At 46.1% G+C, this 12,279-nt stretch overlaps 1 protein-coding gene across 1 annotated transcript in view; it reads right to left on the reverse strand.

Moving 5' to 3' along the window:
* Positions 1-12,279, reverse strand: part of COL4A2 (collagen type IV alpha 2 chain) — a 183,423-nt gene that overhangs the window by 35,488 nt on the left and 135,656 nt on the right. The window contains exons 21-27 of the mRNA XM_081046767.1: positions 9,883-9,975; positions 8,416-8,576; positions 5,616-5,688; positions 5,418-5,524; positions 2,520-2,721; positions 2,048-2,107; positions 322-378 (exon numbers count right to left, since the gene is read on the reverse strand). Coding sequence (XP_080902893.1) covers positions 322-378; positions 2,048-2,107; positions 2,520-2,721; positions 5,418-5,524; positions 5,616-5,688; positions 8,416-8,576; positions 9,883-9,975 — 753 coding nt within the window. The remainder of the gene's footprint in view (positions 1-321; positions 379-2,047; positions 2,108-2,519; positions 2,722-5,417; positions 5,525-5,615; positions 5,689-8,415; positions 8,577-9,882; positions 9,976-12,279) is intronic.

Here is a 12,279-nt window from a genome sequence, read left to right on the forward strand (position 1 = left end):
TCTCTGCCACTCTTAGGATGGCCACCAAGGTTCGTGCCATCGCTGAGGCTGAATCCTGTGTAGCACGAATCTCTTCCTTCAGACTGTGGTTCACTAGGTGTCAATTACTGCACACATTTTCTATATTGGTGAGTAAAAGTCTGCTTCCTATAGAAGCTGCCACAGTTTGTAGTAGAGTGCCAAAATGGCACAACATGGTGATGTCCGGGGCGGAGAGGAACGCAGGGGGCAGAGGAAGGATGTAGAAAGAGGGGAAAGAAAAATGAAGAAGATTCAAAGAGGAAGGCTGTAAGCGCTCTCCAGTTTACTGGAGCACATTACCTCTGGGGCCTGGGGTTCCTGGCTGGCCTGGCAATCCCTTGGGCCCTCCAACACAACCTGGGAAGAGAGGAAAAAACGATGAGCTGAAGCAATCTTTAATGCTGAATTTCACGGCGTTGGGATATTGCCAAGGTCAAGAGTACCAGCCATGAAAATTGGCTATCATTTTATGATCAGAGTAATTTAATGAGTTAATTAATCTTGACTCTGAAGTAAATAAATGTTAGATTTCATCGTGTAATGGAATTAGAATATGAATGTAAAATGCAAACAAAGCAAGTCTGGTCAAATAAAAACTGGCACTGCGCTGGCAAGGATCCGTCCCTTCATTTAGGGCAATACCTCAGCATAACTGAGTTACGGTGTCTGGACCCTCCCCAGTGAGTCAACGTGAATGCCTTTTTTGGTCTGGAAATGTCCACCAGTGGATGCAGACAGCTTGTGATTTCAAAAGGAATTCTTTGACTTCTCCTTTGTGACTTTGAATACTTTCAGAATTAGCCACAGCAATTAGCTTCTTTGAGCCTTGCAAAATAAACCTGGGTGGTGACTACTTCCGGTTGGCGTGGCCAGGGCAGTGACATTAAACAGGGGTATTTTGTTGTCTGGACTTTGTCTGAGAAGGACCCCTCTAGGCACAGCAATTGTTTGAGATGTCCTTCATCTGTGTGCTTGGGGTTTGCTGGGCTCCTGTTTTGGCCTGTCCTAATGGCCAAGGTCTGCAGAGGCTTTGACCTTCTCTGCCACACTAGGGTCTAGGGGTGCCAGCTCAGGTCATAAAAAGAAAGGAACCCGGATGTCTTCGGGGAGGCGGGCCTCCAACCCACACAGCCTCACACACAGGTGCCTTCCCACCTCTGTGTGATTGGCCAGCTCTCTGAAAGCTTTGGGGTTTGCCATTCCTGCTCTGCCAGTTTGCCCTGAGTGCTGGAGCCATTCCCGTACCTCACGCGGGGGACCCACAGATTCTGATGCTACTTCTCCAACCCCAACCTTTATGTTGAGAATTAGATCCAAACTTTCAACTGCCATCCAAATATTTTACTAGCACCTTCAACTTTGTGCAAAATTCATCCTCTTTACTTCTCTCTTCAAAATCCTGATCAAGGTTGGCATTCCCCTGGTATTGTGAAATCATCTCTCTCCCTGGCTTCCCACTTGGGTTTCTAAGTCTCCCCTGGTTGGAGACTTTGCTCTCCAACGCCGGCCAGGTCTACTCCCAAATAGTCTCCCTTTCTTCTTTCCCACCGCTAATCCTTCGCTCAGGGTCATCTCCACATCCTCATCTGTCAGCCCTTGTTTTTTCCTAGCATTCATTTATCACTAGGCCAAATTCTTCTCTTCTAGCATCTACCTGGACTGGCCTTCACCCTATATAACGTGCAAATAATTCACAGTTTTCCTTTACATAGCTATAGACAGAGATGAATATTTGCATAACTGTTAGGTGTGAAAATACTTATCTGCAGAATTCTTGCCAATGTTGTATATTGATGCTTTATATTGGTGGCAAGACTTGGTAACACCATGTGTTAGTACACTTGCCTTTCCTTTGATTCTAAACTGAATCAGAAGAGATGCCAGCTCCCAGTTTTGCACTTGTTTATATTTCTTACTGCAGCTCCATGCTCACTGCAGGAGCTCACAGAGGCTGCCGACGAGTCACATGTTTTACAAACCAAAAGTTTTAAAGAGTTTTATAGTCACCTGATCTCCATGACAGTACCTGGCTGGATGACATCCTGTCCGTCACCTCCAATGGGCCTTTTTACATCGGTATCACAATCTGGGAGCAAGACACGATGACAGTGTGAGGCAATTTTGGAACAACTGAAAGTCACTGAGTTATCTATGGGTGTGTGTGCGCGCGTGCGTGCATGCATGCAGTGGTGGTGGTGGGGAGGCTGGGGGTGGGCAGAGACCCCAAAGGACCATTTCTGAGCTTTTGTGCAGAGCGTCCATGACTTCAGCACTAGAGGGAGAGGCCCCGTATTCCAGCTACTGAAAGGAGGCTGGTGGTGGGTTCAGAAACACCATGGTGGGGTGTCATTTGTATGTGCTGAAAACTGATGGCGTAGTACGGCATTCTTATGTGACACCACTGGAGATTCATACAAAATTCCAGAAAAGAACAGTGGGTAGATGTTTAAGCACTAAGTCCCATGACTTTGAAAGATAAAAGGGAAGCTCCCTCATACCTATTTGTCCTGGAATGCCTGGGGGACCAGGAGGACCGGGGAAGCCGGGTGATCCAGGTAATCCAGCATCTCCGGGAAAACCAGGCTCGCCTTTGGGGCCTGGCAGGCCCAATCCCGGGGGACCCCTTTCTCCTGGAATGCCCTTAGTGCCAGGTGGTCCTTGGTAACCTGCGTCACCTGGGGGCCCTTTGATGCCGTCACCCTATAAGAAAATTCAGTTTGTCTCTTAAAAGATACGTAAATCTCAAAGACAGTCATATTCCCAGTTCCAGGTCCTCATTTCCCGGAGTTCCATGCTACGGATACAGAGCAGAGAGACAGCAGAGATTAATATGAACCTACAGTCATGATCTAATGAAGGCACAGAAATAAAGCACAGATTTTATACCAACTGCGAGCAACACAATAGAAAGGAGTGCTGGGAGGCATACAGATCGATGTAAGTATTTATTGTTCTCTCTTCCAAGCCACTAGCCTTTGTGCATTGATTCAGACCTTTATCCACAGGAAGCGTTCTGTATGAGAACAGTTAGGCACGGGTCTGGATAAATGGGAGCAGGAACACACCATTTTTATTGTTATGACTTAGCACTTGTGACACATCCACTATTCACAAAGGCTAATGTGTTGTTAAAGAGAAGGAAGTCTTTCATTTGGACAAGAAAGAAAGAGTATGTGCTCATGAGAAATACGGACAGATGATAGGATCAGAAAAGCTGGCAGCTGGGAGGTACTCAGCAATGCCAGGTCTTATTAATGAAACTACCAAACAGGTGTGGAACACTGGGGTGGGCGAGGGAGCCATAAAAAGAAGGGCTGTGAGAACTGGGGACCTAGAAGGAATGATGTCTGCGGGGTCCCAGGCACACCACGGCCTGACTGTGCTGATAGTGTCTAAACAAGCTGGTATACCAGCCATGCGATTAAGTCCCAGCCCATCCGCTCAAGCCGTGAATGAGACCGGGATATTCCAATGGCAAGGAGGCAGCGATTGCTAGCAAATGAAACACTGCTGTGCACTGACGTTACCTTTCTCCTTCATTTCCAAAGGCACGGGGAGTAGTGGGATGATGGAGGGTCAAGCTCTGTCTGGATTTGTGTGGCCCTGATTAAGCCACACAGCCTCCCATGTTTTGGCTTCTTTAAGACGGGCTTACCCGTAAGAACAGGACTTGACACTTCCCAGAGCTGCTACAGAAATCAAACGGCAGGCGCACCGAACTTAGTGGGCAATGATGGCGACCACGGGGCAGCGTTCTGGGGAGTCAGTGCTCTCTGAGGCTTCGCAAGGCAGATGTTTACGTTCCAGCTTAGAAATTCCAGCAAGCAAGGAAAAAGCACGCATACTGACACACACCACCAAACTGGAACTCCGAAGTGGTGGGTTTGAGCACTGGCTCTTAGCAACCAAGAGAGGACAGCAACCCTGCCAGCTGGGAGCTGGCCTGAGGGCTGTTGGCCAGTCCTAGGTGACGCCGAGGCTGGCTGCCCTCATAGTCACGCCGAACGTGCTACGGACCCCCAATCAGTTCACAAACCACATCAGACAAGGCCACTGTGATGAGTCAAGACACACTCATATACACATGTGCATGTCACACACACACCACACACAACAGCCACTTCATAATCACATGTGAACAGGTCAAAACAGGACATGGTTCAAACAACCAATGTGATCCACTGTCCTCTTCACCAATTGTATCTCTGGCCTTACTATTTTGCCTCTTTTGACTTACAGATGAGACTTATTATGACACCTGATCATGGAATTATTGGGGTTTTTGGAAGCATCCTACCCAGAGCAGAGCCTCCCTTCTCTGACCTTCCCCAAAGCTACTGACACACCTGAAATTCTGTGATCACAGACCAGGACCCAGACTCAGTGCTGATGTCATGTGACCTCTTGTCATTTCCTTATCAGCCAAATAAGTGGTCTCCACGCTGTCATCCCAGACAGCCACAGTCCAAGGTGACAGCGTGGTCGTGCAACTGGGGCCCACAGGTTCTTTTTGAAAATGATTTTCAAAGTCAGAATTTTAGAAAAGCAATTCTAGATTATTAATAATCCAGGTGTCTTCAAAGAGCCCAAGAAAACTGCACTCAAATGTAACAGTGTTATAACAGAAATGAGCCACGTTATGGAAGGAGAAGGCTTCGGTTTGGGAATGAGGCAAATAAGCCGGCAAAGAGAATTTAGATGTGAAGCTCTGAGGAGAAGGAAGAGAGCTGTGGGTCGAACTGTGTCCCCCACAAGCTGCTTCTGTCATTTAAGCTGCTCAGCCTGTGGCTCTCTTATGACAGCCTCAGGAAGCTATTCAAGGAGCTGAGGGGGACGAAAATGGAATCTAGAACAAAAAGAGGCAAAAAATCATATTACAGAATCAGGAGAAAACTCCAGAACTGTCCATGGGAAAGGCATGATGGAGGGCTGAGGTCAGGGAGAGGAGGAGGATAGGTGTAAGTGGAGCTCGTCTGGGCGGTTCATCTCCACCCTTCTCCATCTTTGACTCCAGCCTTCCCTCCAAGAAAGGAGGCGGGGACTCTGCATATTAGTAGATATCTTCTCTTTCAATGCCGGTGTGTTTGCTGCCCAGAGAAGTTGTATGTTTTACAACTTATCCTAGATAGATAGCATTCCACCACCTATTTCAGAACATTTGATTTGGGGTGGGATGTGTTTCATTCCATGTTACACCAGGAAGAACATTTGTTATTTCTTTGACTTTCAAATGTTCACTCTGGGCTTGGCTACTACCCTAACGCACTGTTACCTAAAAATATGATTTCTGCTCATTAAAATAGAATGGGTTGCATGGGGTAGCTTTAGTGCAGTGCCAGCGCCATTTGCTTCTGAGATATTTAAGAATGTGACTGATTAGGATGAGGGCTACTCACAGGAGGGCCTGGAAGGCCTGGGAATCCATCAAGCCCATCACGTCCGTGGATGCCGTCGTCACCTTTCAGACCCGGCACTCCTGGGACACCCGGTTGTCCCCTCTCACCTGGGAAAGAATTTGCAGCGTGACTCTCCTCATACAGTGCTACCGTAGAAGGATAAATGGTCCAAGAATTGGCTGGCCACACAACACTGACCTTTGGTGGTAATTGTCCTAGAATCTCCCTTCATTCCTTTGGGTCCGGGAAGTCCAACGCCACCAGGGGCTCCCTGTAGAAACAAACACAAAATGTCTTCCTTCTTCATTCTGTTAAGGACATCTGTGAAGATGGTGATTTTCCGTTCATCCAACTTGAGGGCCATTTCCCGTCATCAAGCCCAGCGCTGTCCAGAAGAACTTTCCGCTATGCCAGAGGTGCTTTATATCTGGCTGTCCAACACGGGGGCCCCCAATCACAAATGGCTATTGGACACTTGAACATGGCCACTGGGACTGAGAAACTGAATTTTAAATAACGACAACTTAATGGAAGTAGTCACCCGTGGCTGGACAGTGAAATCAGAAGCTTGCTACTCCAAGTTTGGTTCATGGACCAGTAGCAGGAGCCTCTCCTGGGAGCTCGTTAGACAGATAAAACCTCAGACTCCACCTGGGGTAACGGAACCAGAATCTGTATTTCAACAAAGACTCGGGGATTCATATACTTATGAACTGTTGAGAAGCAATGATCTAAAACACAAGGTAGTTAACTCTTAACCACAATTATTTAGAATCTGAGCAGATAATAAGCCTCCAAGTACAAAGGATGGAAATCTGTCATCATTAATATTGAGAACAAATAATATTTAATTAACAGCTTTTCTTCCAAAGAGAAATTAAGGTTGGGAGGAAACATACTCCAGAGACAAGCTTATGGCAGTGACACTCACATTTGAGGTTTTCCAATGAGAAGAAACGAGAAGCTTAATGGTTCAGGAGGCATTCTAATATGTGTGATATGCTAGTTTTGGGCAGATTTTGGTTGGTGTTATTTGCAAGATTGTGCGAGCTTTTAGTGTTGGTTTAATTAAATGAAATGTTACAAGTGATTATGAGTTCTGTTCTTCTAAAAAAATTCCACAGATGCTTGTTTTATTGATTTAGTTCTTTGCAGAAAAGGGCGACATTCTTTCAGTATCCAGACAGTGTCTCACATGCAGACGCTGCTCAATAACTAGGTATTGGTTGGGCAAATGGATGGATGGATGAATTCATTTACTGACCGATTCCCATATTTCCAACACTCTGCCAGCCTCTATCAGTACAAATATTTAAAAACAAAAAACTGCCTTAGTCATTCCTCCTGCAGTGGGGTTGGCAGACACATAAACATATAATTAAATGCAAGACAACAAACACAACACCGTGGTTGAACATAAGTGCCGTGGGGTGTATGAAATACAGGTGGGGAAAGTTTGGACACCGAGAAGATTTTAGACATTCCAGGCACACAAAATGTGATCTATTTGGCTTCTAGGAAATATTCAATCATTTTATAAACAACTGAAGATTCTACCAGTTTTGCCATTAAGTTTGCAATTGTCATGACATACCCCTTCCCATGCTTAGACAGCCATGATTTGGAGACGGTATCGTTTTTAAACTAGGATAAAACGTAGCACCTACTAGTTTTAATTGGACAAAACTATTTGTTTTCTGAGAACAGGGCCTGGAGCAGAGAGGTGCTTTGGATCTCATTTCCACCTGCAAAACAGTAGTCTTCTACTGCAAACAGTAGTCACGGCCCTCTGCACCAGCAGCTCTGAGTGGCTGTAATTCTCTGGATTGTTCTAATTGTCCTTCGCCAAGCTCCCTGAGCAATGTTTCCTCTATTGCTAAATACGTAAAACGATGGATTTTTCACTTTATAAATCTCCTGCAGTTGTCTTTTTAAGGAAAAAAAAAGCATAATTTCTTTGCTTTTATCTGAAATTTGCTTTGAAATCGATTAGTTAAAACCTGCCATGGAAGAAAGACCTACTCCAGATGATCTTTTCATAAGGTGTGAAATAAAGTTCACTTAGTAATGTACACAGGGAACCACAGACAGAGAATTTCATACATTCATATCAAGTGAATTTGCGACTGACTTGGAGATTTCAGTTTTACTGGGTTAAGGAAGTCTTCATAAAATGCTAAATCACTTCTACCCTAAATTTGAAGAGGTGAAATATAAGATGCAATAAATAAGATGCTTTCCATTCAAAATGCTGGAAGATTTTTTTGGGGGGGATAGAATTCATATACCACAAAATTCACCCTTTTAAAGCATACAATTTAGTGGTTTTTAATATTTTCACATGGTTGTGCAACCATCACCGTTGTCCAATTTCAGGACATTGTCATCACCCCAAAAAGGACATTGTCATCACCCCAAAAAGAAACCCTGTACCCATTAAACAGTCACTCCCATTCCTCCCTGGCCCCAGGTCCTGGCAGCCATCAATCTGCTTCTTGTGTTTAGATTTGCATGTTCTGGACACTTCATATGGATAGAATCATATAATCTCTGTTCTTTTATGTCTGTTTTATTTCACTAAATATAATGTTTTTGAGGTTCAACCATACTGCAGCACGTATCAACACTTTATCTGTTCATCAGCTGATGGACATTTGGGTTGTTTCCACTTTTTGGCTATTATTAATACTGTTATGAATATTTGTATACAAGTTTTTGTATGGATATGTGTTTTCAGTCTCTTGGGTCTATATTGAGGAGTGGACTTTTTGGGGGATATTGTCCAACTGTTTTCCACAGCGGCTGCACCATTTCATAGTCCCACCAGTAAAAGTTTTAAAGTTCCTCTTGGAGTACATGGCCTTTTTGAATGGAGAGTTGGGTGCATGAATGTTGCTGGTCTAAAGCTGTGTTAATTCAATAAATAAAAGCCAGGAATGGGACCATGGGGATAGGCATCCACCGTCTTGCCAGCTTTGTGATAGAACTGGTCTCTTACCTTGAACCCTGGGAACCCAGGGATGCCATGCTGGCCAGGGTCTCCTTGGCTCCCTTTCTTCCCTGGCTCTCCATTGATGCCTGGAAAGCCCTTGGGTCCTGGCAGCCCCGGAAGAACCCCGGTCAACTGATCACCTGCGCATTTACAGTCCCCCTCGTCACCTGCAGTGTGAGAAAGAGGGAGGGACTTGTTATTTGTCCACAAAGTGTGTGTTAAACACTCTTCTTGGCTTCGCAGAGACTGGAGCATAAGCTGGTGAGGGACTGGGCTGAGCGGGAGGAGGGGAGGCAACACCGCACTCAGTAGCCATCATCTGCTCTGCTCATCACTGCTGTACGCAGTGGGGACTGTCACCTCCATTTCTTAGATGAGGAGCATGAGTTACTCAAGTGTGTAGTCATGGTCTCCTCAGGATGCAGTACTCTACTGTGATGCTCACTGAAGATGCTTAAACAATGGGAGCATTTACAGATGTGTGCTTAGAGTTGAGGACCCGGTGACAGGAGCTGCAGGAAGCCACCAGGGGGCCTCAGGGATAAGGGCAGGAGACTGTTCCAGGATCTGGGTGAAGGGGAGCAAGGGTGAAGGGCAGCCTGGCAAGAGCCGTTGGCTTGGAGGCCAGGGTCATGGGTGGGTAGAGAAGAACTATGCCACCTCTCTTCCATCTTAGCATTACTGAACCTAGGAAGCCTGGTGCTGGCTGTAGGGTTGGCTGCCCAGGGCACAGATGACTCAGTGGGGCTGATTGTACAGCTCCTCCCTGGATGTCTGATTGCTGCAGGCAGCCCCGTCCACAGCGGGGGCAGACACACACGCACACATCCCACGTGCATCACAAATGTCCAGGTGTGGTGAGAGCCAGAACATGCTACCCACGCCCAGCGATGGGCCAGCCCTTCCCTGGAAAGCACAGTGAGCTAGGGGTGGTGTCCCTAAAGCGCAGTGGGAAAGGGGAAAGCAAGGACAGCTCGTTCCAGCTGCACTTCTGCCACCAAGTGGGAGTGAGACTCTAGGCAGGTCACATCACTCATTTGAGCCTTGACCTCCTTGCCCATTAACGAATCCCTAACTCAGGGAGTTGTTCTTAGGATTAGACCCGACGATTCCTCCATGAGCACTCTGCAGCGCATGGGCCCTTTGCAAATACTGTTCCACTGCCTTGGAGCTGAGCACCTGGATCTGAATTCACCCTAAGAGATCACTTCTCATCTTTTTTGTCCTCCCCGAAAATTCAGTGATGAACGTGGCAGACAGAGAACAGAGAAGAGTGAACAAATTGAGTGCTGGGTGCTCAGAAAACGTAGCAGACAGCACCCACCTTAGTTTCAGTGGAATCTGTTTGGAAGAAAGGGGGCCAGTGGGGAAATGGAGGATTGTGTACAATTCAGAACAAATGAAAGGGTGAGGTGAATCAGTAGGGCCGAGTCAACCCCCCACCCCTCTCCATCGGTCCCAGACATTCCGTACCTTTCCATCCTTTCTGTCCACGAGCCCCAGGGAAACCAGAGGACCCAGGAAAGCCCGGCTCTCCTTCTTTTCCTTTAAGGCCGAAAAGGTAACCTAAGGAGAAAATCCACAGGGGCCAGCACGTTAGCATAGCACAGGGACCCCACAACTTGCTGAGCCCAGCATTGGAAGGTTTTTAGCTAAATCTCCCAACAGAGAGTAAAAATGACCCACACACTCCAATTCCATTCCAAAACATCTCCTCAGGAAGATATGGACACTGTTCTGTGGCCATAGGTTTCAGTGATGGAAAGAGATGTGAGAGCCCATCAATTTAGATTTTCTATTCAAGTCTAGAGATAAAAATCTTTGTTTTGGGAAACGTTGAATCCAAGGAAAGGCTTTGATTTTTTTTTATCACGTGTTTTATTTATGTGCTAAAGACCTTGATTCTAACATCCGCTCCCCCAAAAGACAAAAAGCAAAACAAAACAAAATAAAAAAAGATATTACAGCGAATTTGGTTCCCTATTCTGTCCTTTCCCTTGGAATGAACGGGGTGCACACATGTACATCTTCCCTCACTTCCCAAGCACTCTCTTTCCTCTTTCTCTCTTTCGGGTGCACACACGCACACATATGCACACATGGAGTTCGTGTAATTAATGTAGATAATTTGTGACCTATCTGGATTCAGCATGGTCACTTTCCCCCCTCCCACCTCTCACTCCTTTATCTGGGATCAGGGTACTTCACAAGTCATGCCACCATCTGCAGGACTCTGATAATTCCAAGCAGGGATATCTGGGCAAAGGTGGAAGGAACACACACTCTAAAAGCCAACAAAACTCTCCATGTCACATGCGAGAAGAGTGCCATCTTGTGGTGAGACTGGGGCTTCACATGTCCAGGAAACCACTGCTGGGTATGGAATCCCTGACGGGTTCTGTTCTCCTCGTTGCTAGACCCTGTACTGCTCATAGCTCTAAAGATCCAATAAAACTCCTCCAACCAATAAAATACATGCTGCTACACTCACCTCTTGGTACCTGAGAGGAGGAGAGAATGAAGAGATTAAGGAGGCAGTTAGGAAAGGAAAACACTAATTTAAAAAACTTGCTGTCTGCTTGGGAAAATGACACCAGAATTGGAGTGTCAGAATTCTCCTAGGTAACTATCAATCTTTATGGACAGGTGGCAATGACTATTGCCCCCTATTGTAATTTGGTTTCATTACACGTTTAATATAATCTCTCATCCCTCTATCCATTCGTGCATCAAACATTTCCCCAGAGCTTATGCTGTGCTCAGCAGTGTGCTGGGAGCTGTGTATACAGCTGGAAACAAAATGACAGAACCGCATGGACCTTACAGTTTAGCTGTGAAGACACACGTCAGACACACCTTAGTAAACAGACAAACATAGAATCTCAAATTATGGCCAGTGCTGTGAGAACAGGGAGCTCAGAGGAAGTAGTAGGGAGAGGCCCATTGAAAATTGGGGAGAGGGCATCAGGAAAGTCTTTTCTGAGAATGTGACACAAAATTAAGACCTAAAGAATAAAAGATGGTCAACTGAGAGAGGGTGGGAGGGAATGTTCCTGAGAGAGGATAAGCTTGTCCAAAAGGCCGAGGTAGGAAGAATGGCAGTCATTGGAGGGTGCTGAGTGAGAAGAGGAGTTACAGGAAGGAAGGTGAGGGAGATCATGCCAGCCATGTGGTCTACGGAATGAGGTTTGGATTTTATCCCAAGGGCAACAGGAAGCCATTAAAGGGTTTGAAAGGGAGAAGTTACACAATCTAATTTACATGTAAAGAGGACACACTGGCTGTGTAGACAATTACTGCACAGTGAAAGAATGGAAGCTGGTCATGAGTGGGTTGGCTATTCTAGCAGACTAAGCATGACATGTGGGGGCTTTGATTTGGGCAAAGGCAGTGAAATGAAGAGCAATGCGTGGTTTCAAAATTCAAGATTCAAGAGGCAGAATCACTAGGACCCGGTAATAGGTTCATTGTGTGGGTGAGATGCCAGAATGACTCTGGCCTGAGCTCCCGGGTCTGTGGACATGGGTGAGGCCCAGGAGAGGGGCATGTGGGTCAGGGAGCAGGAGATTCAGAGTTCAGTTTTGGACACACAAAGCTGGAGATGTCTGTGATACACACAGTGGTGACCACATGGTGAGTTAACAGTTTGTCACGTTCAGTTTGTACTATGAACTCAGAACTGGGCTAGAGACACAGGGAGGAGTGCTGGCATAGAACTTGTATTTAAATTCATGTGAATGGATGAGTTCACCTGGGTAGAGAGTACAGAGAGAAGAATGAAATTCAAGGAACTCCATCATCTACTGGATGGATGGGTAGAGGGGGAAGAAGAAGGAAGAGCCAGCAAAGGATCCTCAGAAACATGGTCTT

The sequence above is a fragment of the Rhinolophus hipposideros genome, assembly GCF_964194185.1.
Source record: "Rhinolophus hipposideros genome assembly, chromosome: 4".
NCBI classification, from domain to species: Eukaryota; Metazoa; Chordata; class Mammalia; order Chiroptera; family Rhinolophidae; genus Rhinolophus; species Rhinolophus hipposideros.